The following is a 24,961-nucleotide window of genomic DNA, read 5'->3' on the forward strand; positions in this document are numbered from 1 at the left end:
GTAAGAGAATAAGAGCTAACATTTATTGAGTGCTTACTGTGCTCTATGCACTATTTTAAGATGTACTACATATCTGATTAATTATCATAAGAACCCTATATCATCATCATCATCCCATTTTAGAGATGGAAAGCAGGATTCTTTAACTTACCAAGATTGCCCAACTGATGAGTGGATGCATGAAGAGCTGAACCCTGACTGGTGCCAGAGCACATGTTTCTAACCACTATTTTAGATGATCAATATGATCTTCCTTGAGATTGAATTTATTCACTTGACTTGAGAAGAACCAAAATATACCTGCCTCAAAAAAAAATCTCATTTGGCGGCGGACTTGGCGCAGTGTTTAGGGCATCCGTCTACCACATGGGAGGTCCGGGCCTCCTTGACCTGTGTGGAGCTGGCCCATGCGCAGTGCTGATGCACGCAAGGAGTGCCCTGCCACACAGGGGTGTCCCCCGCGTAGGGGAGCCCCACGCGCAAGGAGTGCGCCCCGTAAGGAGAGCCACCCAGCGTGAAAGAAAGTGCAGCCTGCCCAGGAATGGCGCCGCGCACACGGAGAGCTGACACAGCAAGATGACGCAACAAAAAGAGACACAGATTCCCGCGCCGCTGACAACAGAAGCGGACAAAGAAGACGCAGCAAATAGACACAGAGGACAGACAACTGTGGGGGGTGGGCTGGAAGGGAGATAAATAAATAAATAAATCTTTTTTTTTTTTTAATCTCATTTACTAAAATTTCAACCCTTAGTCTTAGGTTTGGATTCAAGCACTGAGGAATCCTTTAAAATGGAAGTCAAGTCATTCACTGTCTGACAGAATTAAGTATGGTGCATCCCAGGAGGGATGGTGCACAAGGTTGAGTGTTTGAAAGATTTGAGCGTACTCAGGGCTTCATCATTTACATATGCGATCTCTTAATCTCACTGAACCCCCATGTAATTTTATCTGTAAAATTTGGATATTCACATTAGTGCTGACTTCCTCATAAGAATCATGCGTTGAAACTTGAGGAATATCTTCCAAAATATTAAGTGCTAAACACTGGAGATGACTAGAAGACTAGAGCAGATAAAGTAGAATAGCACATGGAAAGGTACAAAGTCCTATGGGACTCCAGGTCCAAATGAGGTACAAAGTCCTATGGGACTCCAGATCCAAAGGATGGCCTGAGATGGCCTAAGATAGCAATTGGGAAAACACATGGGAGGTGACAGGAAAGGAAAAAAGAAAGAAAAGGAAGTCGAAGAGGGCATACTAGGTCAACAACGACTGACTGCTTTGGCCCAGGCCTGGTCAAGGCTTGTTCAACTGAGGACACAGCACACAGCCTTAATCCAGGGTCAAGGCTGCCACTGGCCAATAAAACCCCCTTCCTCCAGACCCTTTATTTCCACTAGAAAACTGTCATTATACTTGCTTTGTTAAACAATATCCCGACATAAGCCTGAAAAATTTTAACGAGTATGAAATTCTACACAAAGAGTGCCCCCTAGGGTTGTGTCGTACCCAACAATACACAAGGGTTCTGTCTCAGATGACCCTCTCCACCGAGCAACCCCCTTCACTGAGCGCCATGTCAGGATTATCTCTTTATGCCTATATTTAATTCCAGAGTATAACATCAATTTTAGGTTGTTAAAACGGAAATTAACCATTTTTTGGCTTGTGTGCTTTAGGCTATACTTTCAGAAGCCCTGAATTAGGAGGAATTTTAAGAACATTGACCTCCAGGAAGGATTTTTATATAAGTATTTCGAGCAGGTAGGAGATCAATGGCACATATACATATTATCTGCATTGTTTGGTTAAAAACCAAGCGGCCATTTATGTTTAAGAACAAACAAATTAAAGCTCTTCATTGCAGTGAGCCAAGACCAATGGATTAGAAACTGAATGTAAAAAAGGAAGAACCTGAAAAAATTGTTTAGCAAAGCCAAGTCTGGTTTTCCTTTCTCAGACAGGCCCTGCTGTATCTACTTCTTGGGTACTTGCCATCTGGTGAAATAACTGCTAATAATAGCTACCTTTTAGTGAATTCTCAGCCTGGCACTCCGAAGAGCACTTTAAAAGTATTGTCGCATTTAATCCTTTTTTTTTTTTTTTAAGATTTATTTATTTATTTAATTTCCCCCCCCTTTCCCGGTTGTCTGTTCTCTGTGTCTATTTGCTGCGTCTTGTTTCTTTGTCCGCTTCTGTTGTCGTCAGCGGCACAGGAAGTGTGGGCGGCGCCATTCCTGGGCAGGCTGCACTTTCTTTCGTGCTGGGCGGCTCTCCTTACGGGGCGCACTCCTTGCGCGTGGGGCTCCCCTACGCGGGGGACACCCCTGCGTGGCAGGGCACTCCTTGCACGCATCAGCACTGCGCATGGGCCAGCTCCACACGGGTCAAGGAGGCCCGGGGTTTGAACCGCGGACCTCCCATGTGGTAGATGGATGCCCTAACCACTGGGCCAAGTCCATTTCCCATCATTTAATCCTTTCAGTCATCTCATGGAATCAATATTATTAGCTCATTTTCCAGATGAGAAAACCAAGGCTTGAAGAAGTGAGGTAATATTACTCAAAGTAAATAGCCAGTAGTTTGAAAAATCCAGGTTCCAAACCACTCTCTTTGGATTCCACAGCCATCTGCTCTCAGATGCTGGTGTCTCCCATAGTGATAGATAAATGTTTAGGATGGTATGAAGAGTTTTTATATTCCTTGCAAATCATGAAATACTCTATCTCTAAGTTTTTGTGCTGGAGGACATAAAATTGAGGCTTATCATGAGAAGTATTTATCTAAGGGATCACTTAGCATCCTGAGCACTGTGTGCCTTTGGAACAGGGCAAGTCCAGCACCATAATTTCAAAAGTAACTCAGCCAATAACATCCTTTCTGTATATGATGACAAATAGTGTTTTTAAATATGCAAATTCTAATTTTAAAAATCAGGAAAATATTTTAGAGCCAGAACAATCCATACCTTTTGGGCCAAGTAGCTGTATAAAATTTTCATATTTTCATTTGTTTAAGGCCTTGACCCACATCACCTGCCATTATTGCTGCATTATTTGCTATACTCCCCCTAGTGGCCTAGAATTTGTTTTCTTAACTACTATAATAGTATACTTGGAGAAAGATTTAAGAAATTTTGAGAGTATTGCAGCGTTTCATTCTCTTTCCTCTTGTCTAATTTGATGGACACTGGTCTCTTATCAACCTGTGAAGGTATTAACAATGCCCCTTCCCACTCAGTGAGACAATGCTGAAGGACCTACTGATTTTTGTGACAATGAACATTAAGAAAAACCCTTGAAGCTCCTAAATGCCACGGGCTTAAGGACTTAAAGTGTGAGGACTAAACCCGTTGACATCACAGATCCTTCCTGCAGTCACAATGCTGCTGGGCCAACCTTGGGGAGATGCCCCAGAAACAAGAAGTCTTTGGTCAGGACGCAGTCACGATTCCCTAATAGTTTAGATTTCTGAGGGGAAAAAGCAAACAAACCTTGTTCCCGTTCAAAAAATCAAATCAACAAAAAATAAAGCTGGGAAATCAAGCTTCATGAGTTCAGGTATTTGCCACATGGACGATTCAATGTCCCTAAATTTCTCATACTTCACTATCTCACTTACGTATCTTATCCCATATAGACAAAGTAATAAATCCCAAAGGAGACTCTGAGATAATTTGGGTGCAACGGAGTAAGAAATTATTACCTATTATTTTAGACCTGTTTGATCTAAATAAGTGCACAAATCTCAACAAAGTTTCCAAAATATCTTGTGTAAGTACCTGTGATAATATGTCTTCCAGTTGACTATGAGCCTGATGGGGAGGAAGGGAAAGAGATAATTGGGGTAGAGGGGCAGGAAAGAAAACAAATTAAAGGCTTCAATTTAACTTTAGCCATATGTACTGAAATTGCCATTAAAAAAATTACTGCCGCTATAAAAACTCACTTGCCATAGTTCCTGATCTGATCCCAGCATTCTGGTTGCCTAGATACAGATGTAAACAAAAGTGCCTCCCCGACTGCCGAGGAACAGCCAGATGAACCTGATGGCCCCCTTCCTGGCCCAGCCAGTGACCAAGAAAAGAAAGCAAGTACTTTAGATATCCGTATTAAAGATAGAGTATGTTACTCAGCTTCTTTAATGCTGAGCATTGCTTGGAGAGTTTTAAGGAATACTGGAAGAGTGGTTTTCTTTTCATTCCTCCCACAGTTCCTGTTTCTTGTGCCTTGATCAGGTGACTGATGGCAGACAAGCTGAAAAGAAAAAGCATCTCAATTTGTGAATGCATTCCTTGGAATGATTTTTAAGATATGGGCCTGAGAAGATTAACAAAAATTTGATAATGATTTAGTTTTTATGAAGCCTCAGAAATAACTATGACAAACTCAAGGTGTAGATGTTTATCTTTAATGTGAAAAAGACACTAGCCAAATAGAAGATCTCTTACTAGTACTTGTCATATCTCCTTTATTTATTAAGGAGCGCATTCAAAACAAGCACTGCTTTTAGACTTTGTTTTGTAATTCATATAACCTCAGATTCAATCTATCTATGGTTATGGAAAGGGCACTGGAAAGATAGCACAATATCCAGCACTGATTTTGGTGTGTTATTAGCTATACCACACACAAGCTCTGTGACTCTGGGCAATTACCCAACCTCTCTGTTTCCTTTTTTTGTAAATTAAGACTAATTAGGCCTATTATGCAACGTTGCTGCCAGGTTTGAATAAACATCACTGTGGTGAAGTGCTTGGCAGGTAGGAAGAGCTCAATCAACAGAAGCTGTGGCATGATTATCACCCCATTACCTAGGTGATCTTGAGGAAGTCCATTACTTCTCTGATCTTCAAGTGCCTTAGCTATACAATAACCACCTTAAATTTTTTCTACAATATGGAAGGAGTTCTGTTACAGTAACTGATGTCAATGTTACAATGATACCTACGTTACAGGGCTAATGGAAGAATAAATCACACCACATACATAAAAGTACTTCAAATAAAGTGATAAAGGCCTGTAACATTTTTAAATATTGTCATAGACCTGATAATTATAAATAAGGCATTATTTATATGGAATTAGTATTATGATGGAACTAATAATTATTATTATTTGTGTGGAATTAATATTATCATGGAAAGTAAAGTGTTATCTGGCACAAGTTAAAATCCCATAATAGAGTCACCAACTCCACCAAGTTGTTAAACTGAGACAATTTCATTATACTCATGACTTAGCCTATGGAAATGGGGATGGAGCCAAACTGGTTTCTATGTTCAAATAGCGAAATTATGAAAATATAAATACAGTATCGTCTCAAATATATGAAAAAATGCATATAAAAATGAAGAAATAAATTTGCTACAGTGTTAATGGCTTTTCCTCTAGGTGGTAAAAGTACAAGTGTATTTTTTCCTGTATTTTTTACTTTTCTATATTTTTCCAAATTTTCCTCCATAATCATGTTTAACATTTGTCATTTTGAAAGCATATATTTTTAAATTTTTAAAAATTTAAAAACCAGATATATATCCCATTGTTGCACTACAGAAGGAAAAAGGAAGACTGTAACCTAATCATTTAGAGTCCTGAGTGACAATTCATTGTACTTATTCATTCCACAAATATTTATGGAGGGTTACTGGATGCCAAATATAAAAGGCAAAGTCAACCAACCTCTGAGGAAATACCAAAAGTAGATTCCAACAGGCCAGGAGGCATGATGAAAAGAGTGAAGAAGAAGCTGTCATAAGTAGAAGAGGTGCCCAGGGCCCAGGAATGTTCCAGCAGGAAACACAAACCAGGGCAGAAGGTCGGTCAGGTCTTCTCAGGAATTAAAATAGTTTCTGTGACATGGGGATCTGGGAGTCCCATGCATCAGTGTATCCATCCTCTAGGGGAAGATCAGAATTAGGAACATCAGTCCCATTGCAGAAGCCCTAAGGAATGGGAGAGGCCTGAGGCATTATCATGGCGGCTCACTGGCTCCTTCCTGGTTGCCCACCACCATGGGGACTGGGTCTGGGAAGCTTGACTGTTGTCATCTTTATTAGCTTCCCTGAAAATGAATTCACCTCTTTTCAAGTGTTATTAGAGGGAGATTTCCAATTAAGATTTTTAGGTCCCAAGAAGGTGTGGTCCCTTGGTTATTTGCAAAAAAAAAAATGATTTCTGTACATGAGTCAACATATTCTGCCCACCATTATAGTATACAAGGAAAAGATATCCTAGAAATTTAAGTTTTTAACTGAGGTGAGGTGGAATACCACTCATATTCTCTTTTTTGAATCCAACTCAATGACAGGCTATGAAAATTAGAATAAATCTGTGTCCCTGTTGTTAGACTTACAAAATAAAATTTTAAGAAAGAACATCAGAATCAAAAGCATTTTCAGCAAATGCAACATAGTGAGTACATTTGGTATCCTCTTTTCTCATAGAAATGCCACAAAATTATGAACATTCATCCAAATAGAACTTTCTAGTAGTATCTTTTTCTTGGATTTGAAATTGTCAGTTAAGTATTCAAATGACCAGCTGTATTTAATACTAATAAATTATGTAAATAGCCGTGTTATATGCTTTTATTTTGTATTGAATATAGTAATCTGACATCCAGGTTTCTCAGAAAACAAAAATAGTTGAAGAGACTAGTTTTCAGCTTTCTTTTGGGAAAGTAGCTGATTCCCCTCGGGAAATCAGAATGTCAGGGATAATTCACTCTGTGAGGACTTCTCTAGTAACTCAATGATTACTGTATATTTCATTTAAAATTTATCCAAGAGTAATGTATGGCTTTGACATTTCCAAAAAGTTTTTCCTGACTATGATACCAAAGCTATGAAATGCAGCTCCCTAGTATCTTCCCAGAACTTAATTTTGGTTTTAGTCATTAGCAATAAAATAGGACTTATTCAGGATGAATTGGGCTGGTAATCTATGATCTATGGTTGTATATTTAATTTAAAATTAAAACATGTATGTAAGGATAAGATGGATAAGATTTCCTTATAAAGTGCTAATGATATATTTTAAATCTATGACCTTTGTTTTAGGTAAGATTACCTCCAGCCAAAATGTCAACTAAGAATTCTACAGATCTGGTTAAATACGTTGACAAGTAAGTCTGTAAATTACAACTAACTTTAACTCCTTACTGTATTTAATGATTCCATCAGAATTAAAATGCCTGAATGAGACCTTTGAGTTCAACTAAATTAGTTTTCTGCTTTCAAAAGACACTGCACTTAAGCCACCTCAGAAAGATGAACTTCTCTATCCTATTCCTTTCTGATTGACAGGGTTAACAGAGTTCACTGCCTGCTCCTTAAATAATTTCCAGAGGTCCCTGAAGGTTTATGGCTGAAATAATACAGCATTGGCAATAAATGTTATGCAACGAGATCAGATATAGTTAACTATGACTTTCAAAATAACAAAATCAATCTTTTGAACTTGCATTACAAAAACTCAGGAAATTTTGAAATAAATTGCCAGAAAATTTTGTTTCTGTTTACAGTCCCACTCCTGCAGCTCATCCAGGGAAGGTCTACAGAAAAGAGGCAACTCTGGGACTTGAGAAAAAAATGACATGTTGTTGATATATACACATTGCCCAGAAGAGCCTAAAATTCCAATCTGTAAAGATGGGATTACAAGGCAATGCTTATTATAAATTGAGGGGTGTTCTAATCCATATATTGAAGGAATATTTGATCAGTTATTTCCACTAATATTTTCAGGGTCTCAGTCCTTTCTCTAATTTATTGTGTGACCTCAGTCAGCCCCATAACTTCCCTGGACCTTGGTTCTTTCATCTTCAAAATGAAGTGGTTAGACTAGAAACTCTCTAGGGTCCTGAAGCTCTAAAATAACTCTGATTCTAAAATATATATCATAATGAATCAAGAAAAATGACCAAATGAAATGAGCTGATATAAAGAGAAAAATCTAAATTCTGGACTTAATTTTTTTTCAAATAACCTTTAACAGCAAAGATGATAAAATTTTGAGTTCATTGATTTTCATAGAAACATTTTTTTTACATGAGAGAAATTCCCTGTTCTTTAGCCAGTTGAATTCAATGCATCCCAAATAGTTCAACCACATTGTATTTCGGCTCCTTTTTTCATGCTGCCCACAACTTATATTTGCTTATGTGACTATGTGTTTACATTTTAGAGAAAATGGAACCAAACTAGGGAGAGGATTTTTGTTTAATGTTTAAAAATATTACTTTTGGATAGATACAATGTTTCCTGAGTTAAGGAGAATGAATGTGGTATGTATAAAAATAGTTAATATAAATGGATTTTTGCTAAACTTACCTTCCAAGAACTAAAGGGAAATGTGTTCCTCCTAGAAACCTGACTCTTCACACAACAAATGGAAAATAGAATTCATTCTTCTGATCTGTCAACTTACAATCTTAACCCGAGTGGATTTCTATAGTTCTGGCTATTGACCTACATTTAGGACAATGAAAGATGGACAAATTCCTGGGAGATGAGAACACACCTAAAAAGAAATCCAAGGACATTTTTGCCATTTCTTATATTCTGAAGGAAATAAAACTAAGACAAAAAGAAAGAAATATTCTAATTCAAACTAAAGCATGATGAAGGTTTCCTGTTCCCAGCATTCATTTCTACATTCATCTACTCATCCCTTCTCTTGCTATCAGCCATGTATCCAGAACTTTCCATTTTCCACTAGGGAAGGTTAGTTCTCTTTTCACCTCTTCCCTTTAATCAATCAGGGCAGGCTGCAAGCTCCCTGACTTCAGGACTCTGTGGCCCTATGCTTTCTGATACATCATGTAGTAACCTCTCATGGGAAATAGATGTCCATTTCTGGCAAACCGTAGTTGTCAGATTGAGTGGAGAACAATAGTGGCACATTTAAATCATTAGAGCTCTGCTTGAATTGAATCCTTAGAGCAGTAGGCTCAAGGGTAGCTGATTAACTGGAAAAGCAAACAATTGGCCATTTCAGTAATCAGTGCAAACATTTTGAATTGACAAATTTAATCCAATAAAATAAACATAAAGAACAAAAGTTGTTAAAAATATTTTCACCCTATCACCCTTCAACTCACAATTTTCATTGGGTGGCAACAAATTTATTAATATGCAATAAGAGTACTGAAACGAGTAAAAGTCATTATCTCTTAAGTAAAATGTCTGAATACATATTACATGTTTTCACAGATTCTGCCTTATAAACAAACCAATATGGATATATTTATAGTTAAGACTAAAAACAAATAACTACAACTACAAAGAAGCAAAAATCCAGGAACAAGAGACATAACACCTATCCTATGAAAAAGGATTGGTTACAAATACACACTTAAGAAAATGCATATGTGGTGGATATTTGGGTCCATCTTGATCTCAGGAAGTTGGACCAGGGCTTGCACTTTATCAGTACTTGTTAAATGTTATATCATATTAATAACCACTGAACCAGGGGAAGATGGGATGCTTGCAATTATTTATAGAACAAATAATTCTGATTTCTACATTTTTTGATTCACAATTACCAAACATCCACTGGTTTTATGACACTGTATCAGTGTGGGGGGTTTTTTTGTCATATTTTTTATTATATATTTTTTAAAGATACATAGATCACACAAAATATTACATTAAAAAATATAAGAGGTTCCTATGTACCCCACTCCCCACACCCGCACACTCTTCCCACATTAACTTCTTTCATTAGTGTGATACATTCATTGCATTTGATTAATGCATTTTGGAGCATTACTACACAGCATGGATTATAGTTTACATAGTAGTTTACACTCTCCCCCAGTCCATTCAATGGGCTATGGCAGGATATATAATGTCCTGTATCTGTCCCTGCAATATCATTGAGGACAACTCCAAGTCCCGAAAATGCCCCCATATCACACCTCTTTTTCCCTCTCCCTGCCTTCAGCAACTCCCGTGGCCACTGTCTCTACATCAATTTATCTTCCATTGCTAGAGTCACAATAATTCTTCAGTGGAATACCATTAAGTCCACTCTAATCCATATTTTATTCCTCCATCCTGAGGACCCTGGGATGGTGATGACCACTCCACCTCTAAATTGAGAGGGAGCTTAGGTCCTACATAGCTGATGGCTGGGATTCTCTTGCTTGCAGTTGTAGACTCTCTCGGTTTCTTGGTGTGGTGGTTGACCATCCTCACCTCCGTTCTTTTACGCTTACTTGAGCAGAAAAGCATCAAAGCTTTCTTTCTTCTGCTGGTGGAAGGAAACCTAAGGTCTTCTCTTAAATCTTCCTCTAATTGGCTACAGGACCTTGAGAAAAAAGAATATTTCTCCTTTTCTTTGAACAGTCTATCCTCCTCTATAAACTAGGATAGGAATTTCAAATGATCAATGATGACAGCCTGAGTCTGGGTTCAAAATAAGATCCAGATTTCATTTCCAGGATGCAGATTAGAGAGCTGCCATTACTTGCTACTTCTCAACTCTACTCACATATTACTTTATGTCCCTTTTCTCACAAACATTCTTCTCTGTAATGTAGTAGGTGACTAAGTTTTAAGAATATATGTTATTCCCTCAAGGGATTTAATTTTGAATGGAAAACAAATTCTTCCCATAAGTCTGTTTGTATTTCCTTTAACTGATCCTCCCAGAAAGAAAATTTCTCAGCACTGAATCAAATAATTTCCAAGGTCACTTCCATTTCTAAGATTCTCTGGTCTTCAAAAACTGATTATTACTATTTATTCATTTAAAAAATATTTATTGAGTACCTGCTATATGTCAGACTCTGTGTAGGCACTTGGGGGGTCATCAGTGAAAAAAACAAAGATCCCTGCTTTCATTCAGTGTCCATTCTAGCAAGAGAGAGAGAGATGCATTGTTACATAGCCCTGTAGGTAGACTCATAGAAGTTGGAATTTGAGCAAAGACTTGAAGGAAGTGAGGGTGTATTAGTCAGCCAAAGGGGTGCTGATACAAAATACCAGAAATAGGTTGGTTTTTATAAAGGGTATTTATTTGGGGTAGGAGCTTACAGATACCAGGCCATAAAGCATAAGTTACTTCCCTCACCAAAGTCTATTTGGAGAAAGATGGCTGCCGACATCTGCGAGGGTTCAGGCTTCCTGGGTTCCTTTCTTCCTGGGGCTGGCTTCTCTTTCCTCTGCTTGCTGACTTCCCAGAGCTCCAGCTTAAGTCTTCAGCATCAAACTCCAACATCAAAATTCCATCATCAGAAACCCTTAACTCAGTTCTTTGCCATGCCTTTTATCTGTGAGTCCCCACCCCTTGGTGGGTGGGGACTCAACCTTCTAATCGTAACTCAATTATGCCCAGGTGCAGATCAGATTACAAATATAATCCAATATCTATTTTTGGAATTCATAACCATATCAAACTGCTACACAGGTTGTTGGCCATGTAGACATTTTGGGGAAGAGCAAAATTCCTAAGGTAGCAGCATTCCTGTTGTATGGCAGGAAATACAAGGAGGACAGTATGGCTGGAGCAAAGAGGAGGGAAATATGAATTTGGCCTATGATACTATCTGGACTTGATTTGAAAGTCTCTGAATGGAATGAATCCTGAGTTTGTGCTGCCCGTGGAGAAAGTTCTAAATTACTTGAACAAAAAGGAGACTAGGGAAATGAAATTGTTTTTCCTGAAGAAATGTCTGGGCTGGGCTATATCCAATATATATTTCAGGAATTCTATCAGGAGAATATTTTGGGAAGATGAAGAATGGATGACGGCCAAAGAATGGTTTTTAAAATTTGGATGCATCAATCTTTCAGTAAGTCAAATGGGCAAAATAATAAATGATTGATGATGTCTTTTTAGTAGAATATGACACTTAGGGCCCAAACAGTATTCATTTTCAAGGATTTTTCTTAGCAGCATAGCAGACATTTTATTATATTGTGATGTATTGCTTTTGTTGCTTCCTGGTGAAGATTGAGAATTCACATTATAAAACACAAAAAAAGAAAGACAATACTTTGTTGGTTTAGCTTTCTATAGGATAAGACGTTAGGTTGGAGATCTTTCAAGATCAGGTTCGGTTGGTTTTATTTTCTAATTCTGTTTCCATCTTTGAAGGCAACTAACTCCCAGGTGAGAAAGCTCAAAACTGTTTGCACACTTTATGAAAAAAGGTATCTATGGGGCATTCAGTTGTTAGCAAGGTTTTTATTACCCAATGGATGCTCCCTCATCCCGCGCAGTCTCCTGACCCCACCAACCATGTTCACTGTTAAAGATTCCAGTTATTAATCTCTGTCAAACCTTGTGTTAATCATCTCATCTAATTCTTACAATAATTCTGTGAGGTGGAAACTGTCCCTGTTTTAAAGAGGATGATCCCGGGGTTCAGAGAAGTCAAGTAATTTGCCCAAGATCATACAGATCATAATTGGAAGAACCGATTCTAACCCAGGAATCTGTGTTTGTTACCCCAAAGCCTATTTTCTTAGCCACTATTCTAGCCACAACTTTCGCCACCTTGCCTCACAATGCACGTGTGCGCAGGTGCACACTCACATGGATGTTGTCTTCCTCTCCGGTGCCTCCCACACAGCATAGAAGACTTCCAACCTTCCTCCATCGGTGCTCCTCTGTGGTATGTAGGGGGCCTGAATTTGCTGCATCACAGATGCACCTGGAAGAAGTTGCCATCAGCCGCAGCACAGTCTTTTGGCCTTTTCTCTCTAGCATCTTCTCACTGCTCCCCTCCCTATAAGCTCAGTCACTTCCACCCCAGGAGGCTCTCTGGATTCTTTCCACACATAAGAGCTTCAGCTCAAGTGTGATGACTCTCTGTGAGGTTGGGCTGAGACCAGTCTCAGATCTCAAGATCAGAGGGACTCCAGGGAGAGAAGTAAGCTAGGCAGAGGAGAGGTGATGTGGGCGCAAATTACATGTTGTTAAAAAGGAGAGGGATGAACACACCTCAGCCCTCGGAGGAAAGCACAAATATAACAAGCATCACCAATTGGTTTAAACAAAGCTGCTGTGAAGTAGGAGAAAGAGCCAGAAGAGGCATGCTAAAACATTTCCCAACAGAGTTACTTATCTCTCCAAACCACAGTTTCCTTCTAAATTGAGAAAAATTTTATGTATGTCACCATGTAGTTGTGGGAATGAAATGAAATAATATCTATGAAGGTTGACTATAAGCACCATATATAAATAAGATAGTATAATAAATTCCTTACATTCATCCTGGATTAGAAAGTCCCTTCAAATGATTTACCCTATAATCAGTATAACACGAGTATGACACTTTTAGCCCTAACAAAGCACCCAGATACATTATTTAAATGGATCCCCCTAGCAGATTGGGTAGGGCAGAAGTCCTTATCTCCACAGGACAGAGAGCAGGCCCTTTTCTGGACAACCTAACTTAAAGGTAGTGAGTGGCAGAAGCAGAACTTGAACTCAGGTCTTTTCATACCAAGTAGAGGGTCCTTCCCCCAGACACTCAAATAATGCACCCCCCCCCCAAATAACAGGGTAACATGGGAAGGTTTCTCAAGAGAACTTCAAAATGCTATAGGAACCCCAAACATTATCAGAACAATTTGCTGCTACAGTTTACATAGGTTGTGCCTCATCCACTATGTTAGTTAGGATTCTCTAGGGAAATACAATTGACAGGAGATATCTGTAAATAGTATGAGATTTTATAAAATTGTTTCACAAGACTGTGGGGATGCACAAATCCAAATTCCATAGGGCAGGCTGCAAACCAGGTGCCCCAATATAGGTCCTTGATGAGTTCCCCAGGTGATCCTAGCTGTCCAAAGAAGAGATGGGAATTCTCTCTCCTAATGCTGAAATCACTTCCCCTTTTAAGGCCTTCAACTGATTAGATGAGACATCACTCATTGCTGATGGCAATCTCCTCAGTTGATTGCAGATGTAACCAGCCATCTATGCAATCAACACACTGACGATTAAAGTCCATGAAATGTCCTTGTATTACAGTTAGCCCAGTGCTTGCTTGACCAGACTACTGGGCACCATTACCTGGCCAAGTTGACACATTAGTCCAACCGTCATACCCACCATCCTTCATTCACACAGGAGGGCGAACCCATGCTAAGCTTGATGCTTCCACAGGAAAGCAAGTCAGTCATGCCATATGCATCATTAAGTTTGTAAATTTATCAGCAGTTTTACTGAATATGAGAAGTTTGTCTCATATAATATAGAGTTTTCACAGGAAAAGATCTCCCAGCAGTCTCACTGTCCAGGTGTCTTCTTGGCCATGCCGCTATTTGGAGTCCTCTCTCCTGGCTCTCCCTGTGCAGGCCCCGGCAGTCCCAGCCTCACTGAACTCTTGCTGCGTCTTCCTGGACCGTGCCCATAGACGCTTGAATTGCCTCTTACTCCCCAGAGCATCCAACCCTACGTTAAACTCAGCAAAAAAAGCTTCAACAGCTCCAAAACCCATCTTCTTTGGAAGGCAGGGGTGGCTATAAACAAGCATTGGAGAAACTATGGAAAATATATTTCTAATTTCATTGCTACACACATACACACACTATAACAGGTTATTTTTGTGAGACTCCAGAATATTCTCTGAAATTTCACTTTATATGTACAGACAGAAGAACTCTATTCACTCAGAATGTAACTAGCCATAATAGATCTTCTCACAGGAATGTAAACTATTTCCTTCAGTTCTGCCCTTTTGCGTTCCCAGAATCAGGTTAAAATTTTCAAATTTCTATTACAGGTTGCTAAAATAGTTATTAGAATCTCCTAAGTAAATTTAGTACCATGTTCACAAGAACAGAACAGGCAGGGAAGTGAGAGGCTCTGTGTACCGATGCATCTGCCAGCTACAGCGCAGCTGGTGAAAGTCACACTGAACTGTGGAGAGAAAGAAGTGGGTCTGTGGGAAATCTGTTCAGATTCATTGTCAGCTACATAACCAATGGTCTATGTGAAACTCAAATTTCTCTCTGAAAAGGCCCCAAAGGAATTCTTCCTGCTGTGGTTAGTAACTCCATCTGGACTAGTCTTGAATATTCAGTTCTTTCTTTCCCTTCATAGCTAAAGTTAGATGTAGGTCCCACAGATAGAACGTACTAAGAAAGCAGCGAGATTTTTTTTTTTTACTGAAAGAATGAGGGTGGTCACTTCATATTACTGGTAAAAGCCTGTTTTTTAACCTTTTAGATGACCTGATAGTTTGAATAATATCTTTAAGAACGTCTCTTAGAAGACTGTGTTTGTTCTTCCAGTTGTTGATTTAGATAGGTCAATCAGGAACAACATCCTCTTTCCTTATGGCAATGAAACAGGAAAACAAAATAAGCTCTACTTTTTACCTTGTAGGAAGCATGCAAACAGAACTAAACACAACATCATTTGCTGGTTCCTTAAGCACTATTAATAAGCAATACTACTCTAATAATAAAAACACAAATATTAATAATGGAAGTGAAGTTCAAAAAAGAAAGATAGATATAAACTAACATTTTAAAATAAACAAACTGGTAAGGGAAAAGAAAGAAAGACAGTCCGACGTTGGAACAAGCCACTTAATGTCTTCGTGGCTGCAGGCAAACACATTTCCCTAGCGTAAGGGCTGTCCCCCTTAGAGGCTTTCTTCAATGCACCAAGTGTCAACACCTCTGTTGTGAGTCAGCCTGGCTGGCAGGACCACAGACTGGCATCTGGGCAGAGGTGGCAGCCCAGTTCCACAGTCCCTTTGCTGGCCCAGATCTTCTACCTCCTTGCTTTATCTGGATACAGTCTTTTTTATTTTTTTCTTAGATTTATTTTTTCTCTCTTAGCCTTAGTAATCACATTTTTTTAAAGATTTATTTTTATTTATTTCTCTCCCCTTCCCCCCAACCCCTGCCCCAGTTGTCTACTCTCTGTGTCCATTCGCTGTGTGTTCCTCAGTGTCTGCTTGTATTCTTGTCAGCTGTACCTGGAAACTGTGTCTCTTTTTTTTATTTTTATTTTTTATTTTTTTAAAGATTTATTTTTATTTTTATTTAATTCCCCTCCCCTCCCCCGGTTATCTGTGTTCTGTGTCTTTTTGCTGCGTCTCGTTTCTCTGTCCGCTTCTGTTGTCGTCAGCGGCACGGGAAGTGTGGGCGGCGCCATTCCTGGGCAGGCTGCTCCCTCCTTCGCGCTGGGCGGCTCTCCTCATGGGTGCACTCCTTGCGTGTGGGGCTCCCCTACGCGGGGGACACCCCTGTGTGGCACAGCACTCCTTGCGCGCATCAGCACTGCGCATGGGCCAGCTCCACACGGGTCAAGGAGGCCCGGGGCTTGAACCGCGGACCTCCCATGTGGTAGACGGACGCCCTAACCACTGGGCCAAAGTCCGTTTCCCCTGTGTCTCTTTTTGTTGCGTCATCTTGTTGTGTCAGTTCTCCATGTGTGCGGTACCATTCCTGGGCAGGCTGCACTTTCTTTTGCACTGGGTGGTTCTCCTTACGGGGCGCACTCCTTACACGTGGGGCCCACCTATGCGGGGGACACCCCTGCGTGGCAGGGCACTCCTTGCGCGCATCAGCACTGCGCATGGGCCAGCTCCCATATGGGTCAGGAGGCCCTGGGTTTGAATTGTAAACCTTCCATGTGGTAGGCAGACTCTCTATTAGTTGAGCCAAGTCCGCTTCCCAGAAATTTTTTTTTTTAATTAGAGAAGTTGTAGTTATACAGAAACACCTTACATAAAATACACAATACACCTTGCATTAGTGTGGTACACTTGTTAGAATTCATGACAGCATTTTTATAATTGTATTAATAACTATATTCCATCATTTACAATAGGGTTATCTACATTGTACCTTCTTTTGTTTTTTTAATTTATTCTATTCACATATTAACAACCTAAAAACTTTTATTAATCATATTCATATATATAGTTGAATGCTGTTAATTACATTCACAATGTTGTGCGACCATCACCACCATCCATTACCAAAAGTTTATCATCAACCTTAATAAAACTCTGTACAATTTAAGCATTAACTATTCATTCCCTACCCCCACCTCAGACCCTGGTAACCCTGTTCTAGATTCTGACTCTATGCATTTGCCTATTCAAATTGTTTCAAACAATATTTGTCCTTCTGTATATGGCTTATTTTACTCAACATGTCTTTAAGGTTCATCTAAGTTGTCATATTTATCAGAACTTCATTCCTTTTTATGGCTGAAGAATATTCCATTTCAGGTATATATAACATTTTATTTATCCATTCATTGGTTGATGGACCCTGGGGTTGCCTTCATCTTTTGGCAATTGTAAATAATGTCCCTGTGAACCTTGGCTGTGTTTCACTTTCAGATCATTTTGATATTTACCTAGAATGTGGGATTGCAGGTTCATATGGTAATTCTATACCAAAACTTCTGAGGAACTGTCAGTCTTCCACAGCAACTGCCACTATTTTACATTATCACCATCAATGAATGAATGTTGTTATTTCTCTACATTCTCTCCTACATTTTTAACTTGCCATTTTTTAAGAGTTGCCATTTTAGTGGATGTGAAATGATATCATATTGTGATTCTCATTTGCATTTCCTTAATAGCTAATGATTTTTAAAATATATTTTTTTATTTTTAAAATATACATAGATCACACAAAATATTACATTTAAAAAATAGGGGATTCCTGTATGCCCCACTCCCCACATCCCCCACTTTTCCCACATTAATAACTTCTTTCTATAGTGTGGTACAGTCATTGAATTTAATGAATATATTTTGGAGCACTGCTCCACAGCATGGATTATAGTTTACTTGTAGTTTACACTCTCTCCCAGTCCATTCAGTGGGTTATGGCAGAGTATATAATGTCCTGTATCTGTCCCTGCAATATCATTCAGGACAACTTCAAGTTCCGAAAATGCCCCCATGTTACACCTCTTTTTCCCTCTCCCTGCCTTCAGCAACTCCTATGGTCACTGTCTCCATATCAGTGATATATTTTCTTCCATTGCTAGAGTCACAATGATTCTTTAGTAGAATACCAGTAAGTCCACTCTAGTCCAAATTTCATTTCCCAGTCGCAAGGACACTGGGATGGTGATGCCCACTCCACCTCTAATTGAGAGGGGACTTCAATCCATATGGCTGATGGATGGGACTCTCTTGCTTGCAGTTGTACACTCTCTTTGTTCCTTGATGTGATTGTCCCTCCTTACCTTCTTGTTAGCTGACCTTGGTAAGTCCAATGAACTGTAAAGTAGGTGCTGCAACTCCACTGAGGGGCTCAGGGCCCAGCTGGCAAGTGGACAGTCCAGAGATTCAAGTCTCCTGGACATACACCAACCCCAGCACCAACCACGGGCTCAATAAAAGGGACAGAAGAGGACACAGAGAAGTCACATCTGTGTTCAACTCCGTCATACTCGGGAGCACAAATTCCAAAGTAGGGCTCACTGGCAAGGCACTAAACTCCAGAGCCATCTGCCATAATGTAGGACCTGGGTATCTCTGTAGCCTTCAAGAGCATGACTACCTGGGGTAGTATCTACTTTGGCTGTCTATGAGATCCTGCTGAGATGTGCATAAGTACGACCCCTCTGATGACCTCTTGACTCATTTTGAAGTCTCAGCCAGTCTTGACATCAGCCAACACCTCCCCTAGAGTTAGTGCACACGAGCCCCCCAAAACCCTGGACACCACCCCCTACTATAGCTTCTCATTATATAATTTAGAACTTACAGTCCTAGAGCAAAGAAGGTCCTAATGAACTTGTTTAAAGATGAAGGAACTGAAACACTTGGTTGATAAGTGTAGAGCCTGTATTGTACCCTCAATCTGTCTTCCTTTCCAACTTACCAAGCTGCTTCTGAACATCTATAGAATTTGAGGTCATATTCCATATTTCACCTTCAGCACTTCATTATATATCCTGCCTTATATTTGCCATTAATTCAGAAGCCAGTCTTAAATAAATTAGTGGTGCTCAGTCTTTTAAATATAATAGAATCATTTAAGAACTTATTTAAAATATATATACTGGGAAGCGGACTTGGCCCAGTGGTTAGGGTGTCCGCCTACCACATGGGAGGTCAGCGGTTCAAACCCTGAGCCTCCTTGACCATGTGGAGCTGGCCCATGCGCAGTGTTGATGTGCGCAAGGAGTGCTGTGCCACGCAGGGGTGTCTCCCGCGTAGGGGAATCCCACGTGCAAGGAATGCACCCCATAAGGAGAGCTGCCCAGCGCAAAAGAAAGTGCAGCCTGCCCAGGAATGGTGCCGCCCACACAGAGAGCTGACACAACAAGATGATGCAACAAAAAGAAACACAGATGCCTGTGCTGCTGACAACAACAGAAGCGGACAAAGAAGAAGACGCAGCAAATAGACACAGAGAACAGACAACTTGGCGAGAGAAATAAATAAATAAATAAATAAATCTTAAAAAAAAACAAAACATATACTCACTTTCCCTCAACTGCCCAAAGGTTATGATTTAGTGGGTGGGACCAAGGACTCTCCATTTTTTAATACCCACACCTCCCCATTCAACTAATTCAAGTTTCTCCATAAGAAACACTATATCAAACTAAATACCATAAGGGATAGAAACATTACATATTGTAAGCTAGAATAGATATCAGTAAATACTTTGATTTTTTTCTGTTTCAACTGACATTTTTGTTGGTCAGGTATTAGATACAGATAAAGTGTTTCCCCTTGTACTTAACAGAAACCCATCCAAAAACATGGCCTAAATGTAAAGATACTTAGTAACTTACTTAACAAAAATAATTTAGTTTGGTTAATTCAAAGGTTCAACAACATCATCAAACACCCATATGTTTCCTTCCTTTCTGCCATCCTCTTTTCCCTCATAATCACAAGATGGTGTCAGCAATTCCAGGCATCACACAGACGACATCCAGCAAAGAGAGGGAAGTTTCTTCCTGTGTGTGTCTTCTTAAGGGCAAAAACACTTCACCCAGCAGTCCTACAACAGGTTTCCCCTTACATCTTTTTGGTCAGAATTGCTTTGCATGCTCCTATATAAACCAATTGCAACCTCAGCCCAAAAGAATGAGACCACAGTGATTTTGCTGTCTCCTCCCACCAAAGGACATGGGGACAGGAGGGTAAACCAAATCAGGCAAAGAGGGGAATGGCTTTTGTGTGGATACAGTCTGCCACATCAGGAACACCTAAGAAAAAGCAAATTAAAAAATTTTTGTGAATACAGCATCATTTTCAAGGGTCAGTATAGGGCTGAAGATTGAAAAATAAATACACTTTCACTGGCAACTCAGGTGACAGGCCTGTGTGGATGGGTTGAAGAAGTACTAGCTTGAGGAAAATCATGAGCAAGTCTGTAATCCACCACCAGGCTGTCTTCACCTTCAGCTGGGACCGACATCCTCCTCCTAGCTGCCTCTGACTCAGGATAGCAAGGTCAGCATGTTGGGATTTTAGAGGAATGGAATTTTGAAAAATGATGTATTATTTGGTATTATTCCAGAAAAACATTTTTGAGTAAAATGAGTGGTAGATGGAATCTGACCCCTTAGAAAAGCCTTCTTGGTACCTTAGGTATGCAGGTAATAGGAAAGAGGAATCTTGCCAAGCCTGAGGCTGTGTTTCTTGGGGAAATGAGAAGTATGGGAAGAGGGTAGTATTGATCCTTCTCATAATTAAATTGTAAACCTTGAGGCCCCAACAACCTGTAGCTTTATGGAATCATTTTTTTCTCCAATTTTTCAACAACTAAGCCTTAAGGGAAGAGTCAAGTTACAGAAATAAGTCAACAAATATTTTTAAACACCTAATTTGGATCAGGTAATCTTTTCACTGTTGGGTACATTGTGGTGAAAAAAAACACTTCCTGCCCACAAGAGCTCCCATTCCAGTAACAGGAGACAGAAAATAAATACAAACAAGCAAACAGTATAATTATAGGAAATGGCAAGTGCTATGGAGAAGATAAGGATAGGAAGTGATTGAGGGGAAGTCTTCTCTGAGGAAAGGATTGGGATTGAGACTATATAGGAGTATATAGGTTCCAATAGGAAGTGGGCAGCCTTGAGGTTACTGAAGGAAAGAGCATTCCAAGCAGAAGGAACAGCAAGCACCAAGACTCTGTACCAAGATCTAGTTTGGCATGTTTGAGGGACAGAAAGAAGGCCTGTGTGGTTGAGAGTAAAAGGAGACAAGGTGTGAAAGGAGAGAAAGGATTTCATTCTTAGAGAATGGGAAGCCATTGGAGGGTTTTAAGTAGGCACATGCCATCATTTTCAGTTTAGAAAAGCCACTCTACCTGTTGTGTGGAAAATGCGATCTCTGTTTGGAGGCAAAAAATAGAAGACATGATGGTGGTCAGGGCCAGGAAAGGAAAAAAGAATTGAGGAGGGAATGGATTTGGAACCTGGGAACACCACTAGGTGTCATTTCTGCTGCCACTCTGTTAGGTCATATGATTAACACTAATCGAAGTGTGTCCCCTGTTTCTGCTTGCTACCACCTGGAATGATAGGACTATGTGGGAGTAAAGGTTAACCTATGATTTTCGAGTCAAGCATACTGAGTTTCAAATTCTGTGTGGCCTTTCCTTCTTCCTTCTGCTAAATTTCCTCTATCTTCCAAATCACTAACTCATTCTTCAGTTATTTTCTTTTTCATATTTATCCCATCTTTTCTTGTTGCATCTATTTTATTATTTTTTCTTCTGTTGATCCAGAAGGTTGTTTGTAGGTTAATTAGTTGGTTTTCAAAGGCTGTGATCCTCAAGCGTCTTATTTTGAACAGTAAGCTCATTTTCCCCTTAGGGATTTCAGGCCCTGATTTCCAGTGGGGTCTTGTACATTTTAATGAGTTCAAGGTATAGGATATGAATGAGTCCCAGGAACCATAAAACTACAATCAACCACTCTTTGTTCTACAAAATAACTCCTCTGTTCAGGCCTTCACCTTTTGATAACCAGGAAGAATCAACTTTAGGCGAGCAGCTGCTTCCCCATCTCTGGGCATTTGGATGTGAAGTAGTATGGAAGCAACTGCCAAGGCCAGTTTTTCACCTAGTTTGTTGTGATTGCTTTCAAATTCCTACCAGCCCAGGCCTTCTGCCCTGCTCTGATCTTACACTTGAGGACACCCAGATTGAGTCTAAAATTTTACATGAGTAGATATTGTTTATCCCAAGGGGAGGAAGCAAGAGCAGAACTTAGGATCCTTCTACCCCATTTTATCCTTCCACAGCCTTGTTGTACTGTCTTTGCCTCAGGGCAGAGCTGCCACTTGGCTCTGGCTGCATGACCCAGGAAAGAGATTTTGCGACAAACATTGGTAAACAGAAGGCTTATCATGGAGTGTTCTTGAATCAACACCTGTGGAATAGAAGGAAAGAAAGCAGAATTGGGCAGATGGAAAAATTGTGTTATCATGCAGTACCGGTGAGCACTTCAGCTGACCCCACAGGGAACTCTGAGACTGGGATGTCCCTTCAATGTCATTCTGAGTGAGAACAAGGTGCCAGGTTTTTATAACTCCATGCTGACCAAACACTGAATGTAAGATGCCCCATGAAGTATACATGACCTTGGCCAAGTTGATTCTCTTCAACAAGGCAATTTCCAGAGAAGGCTAATAGCTGAGCTCTGTCAGCTGGCAGCATTCCCAGCAATGGGGAGGATTAAGTCCTTCCTTCCTAAAGAGGGATCTGAGTGGCACTTCACAGCATCCACTATGCCTTCTATACATTTACTACTTTAACACAGTCACACCATCACCATCTCACAGTTTTTTCTCGTTTTCTCCCTTTAGATCCTTCAGGGTTTTATGGGAGAGGAAGAATGGGAAGCCATAGGTGGTGGTAGTCCATGCTTGGGTTGGAGCCATAATTAGCCCAGGAATTCTTTAACCCAAAAGAATTGTGTCATGGACTCTTTTTTCTGTGCTGTGTCTCTCATGAGCTATCATGTTCCTCTAGAGATAGCAGCAGATTTACTTTAGCTGACATGTTCATGCTAGATCTTAATTCTCTCATACACTGAAAGCTTCAGTTTTCTCAGGAGGCTGAAGCTGAATGGATCCTCTGAAGACCCAGCCAGAGCCGCTGAGCTGAGGTACACTGTGGTCTGGGAAGCCTCACTTAAGGGCTCTACAGAGACGTCAGGACCACTGGGACATGGGGTTGGCAGTATTTTCCATGGGAACAAAATCTCTCCTGTGAGTCCCACAGAACAACTCCTACCATTTCTCAGGCCCTCAAACACCACCTCAGAACAACTCCAGATTTGCTTTGCAGAAAACTTATATTGATGGCGGTGGGATGAGGGGGTCCAGGGAAAGGCACAAGTGGAGGCAGAGGCCAGCTTGATGGCTTTGACAGTGCAAAGGTTTTTAAATGTTCACAAATTCTTTGCTACTTCAAGAAGTACATAATGTCCCTCCCCTTGAATGTGGGGTTGATTTAATGACTCACTTCCAGGGAATGGACAAAAGCAGAAGTGATGGTTTATAGCTTCAGAGACTAGGTCACAAAAGTAAAGCATATTTTAAAAAAGAAAAAGATGAAATTAGTATAAGGGCAAAGAAATGTGTTAAGTCCTGATACCCCTGTGACAATAGTATATATTATTCCTTCTCCTCACAGATAGACTTCATCAAGGAGCAAGATACCTTAGCTGTAACTTTCCTTACTTGCCATTTGTGACTCATTCTATGATACTCTGCTTCTGCCTTCCATTCCACTGAAACTATTCTTGCCAAGGTCACCAATGACCAGAGTATTCTTAAATTCAGTGGGCACTTCTCATCCCATTTCTAATTTATCAGAGAGATAAGACACTGCAGACAATTGCCTACAGGCACCAGTCTCCCTTCATTTTCCTCCTACCTCCAGGCCTCCTTCTTTTTCAGTTTCTTTCTTAGACTGGATTTCCTAAATCTCAGCACTCCCAGGGCTGGGCCCTTGTTATTTTCTCCCCACCAGCTGTTCTCCACATTGTTGTGTTCCAGTTCTTCTGAGGAATCTGATATTCATTAAACAGTTGGAGAGTCTGGAGTGGGGTGGGAGCCGTGGTGGGTGGGGAGGTGGCGAGACCCTTCTTTTTGAAGCTACCTATGTGATTCTGAAATTCTGTCTCTACCCCTCCAAGCCAGCCTCCACCCAACACACACACACACACACACACACACACACACTGCCAACTCAGACCATCTCATTATGCTCGCCCAAGGCATTGAGGACCATTTATTTTCTGATAACATCCAAATGTCTATCTGCAGCCCAGATCATTCTCTTAAGACACATTTTAAACTGTTCACTGGACATCTTCGTATGAATGCCCTATAAATATCTCACATTCATATTCTTCCCCCTAAATCCAATTCTTTTTTTTAAAATTTTCAGTCTCTATGCAAAGCATCATCATTCAATAAGCCCAAATCAGAAACTTTCGACTCTCTCCCTTTCCCTGCCCCATTTCCAATCTAACCCCAAAGCTCTATCAGTTTTAAGTTCTTAATAGCTAAAATGTCTGTCCTCCCTCTCTATGTCCAGTTTTACCAGTTTTTGTCTCAGACCCTCCTCATTTTGCACACAGATTACAGTCTGTGTTTATCTATTGCTGTAAATTATCCCAAATCTCAGTGACATTAAAAAACAAACAGGGAAGTAGACGTGGCTCAATTGATAGAGCTTCCACCTACCATATGGGAGGACCTGGGTTCGATCCCTGGGGCCTCCTGGTGAAAAAGAAGAAGAGAAAGCGTGTGCATGTGGCAAGTCAGTGCCCATGTGTGTGTCCACGTGGTGAGCCAGGGACTGCACAAGTGCCTGTGCGAATCCCACATGGTGAGCCAGTGCCCCGCGCAAGAGAGTCACGCAGGAAGATGATGACGCATCAAAAGAGAGACAGGGGAGAGTCAAGGTGAAGTGCAGCAGAAACCAGGAACTGAGGTGGCGCAATTGACAGGAAAACTCCCCCAA

At 40.3% G+C, this 24,961-nt stretch overlaps 1 protein-coding gene across 3 annotated transcripts in view; it reads left to right on the forward strand.

Annotated features, from left to right (window-relative positions):
- The first annotated feature begins 3,478 nt into the window (after positions 1 to 3,478).
- FAM81B (family with sequence similarity 81 member B) overlaps positions 3,479 to 24,961 on the forward strand; it is a 59,244-nt gene continuing 37,761 nt past the window's right edge. For 2 of the 3 annotated variants that reach the window (XR_011646267.1, XR_011646266.1), the window contains exons 1-3: positions 3,490 to 3,563; positions 3,995 to 4,092; positions 7,064 to 7,128. Coding sequence is in view for 1 of the 3 variants with exons in the window: in XM_058284801.2 (XP_058140784.2) it covers positions 3,554 to 3,563; positions 3,995 to 4,092; positions 7,064 to 7,128 (173 nt within the window). In the remaining 2 variants the exon portion in view is untranslated. Of the gene's footprint in view, positions 3,564 to 3,994; positions 4,093 to 7,063; positions 7,129 to 24,961 lie in introns of all 3 variants that reach the window. The other variant, XM_058284801.2, reaches the window with a different exon arrangement.

The sequence above is a fragment of the Dasypus novemcinctus genome, chromosome 2, assembly GCF_030445035.2.
Source record: "Dasypus novemcinctus isolate mDasNov1 chromosome 2, mDasNov1.1.hap2, whole genome shotgun sequence".
Classification (NCBI taxonomy): Eukaryota; Metazoa; Chordata; class Mammalia; order Cingulata; family Dasypodidae; genus Dasypus; species Dasypus novemcinctus.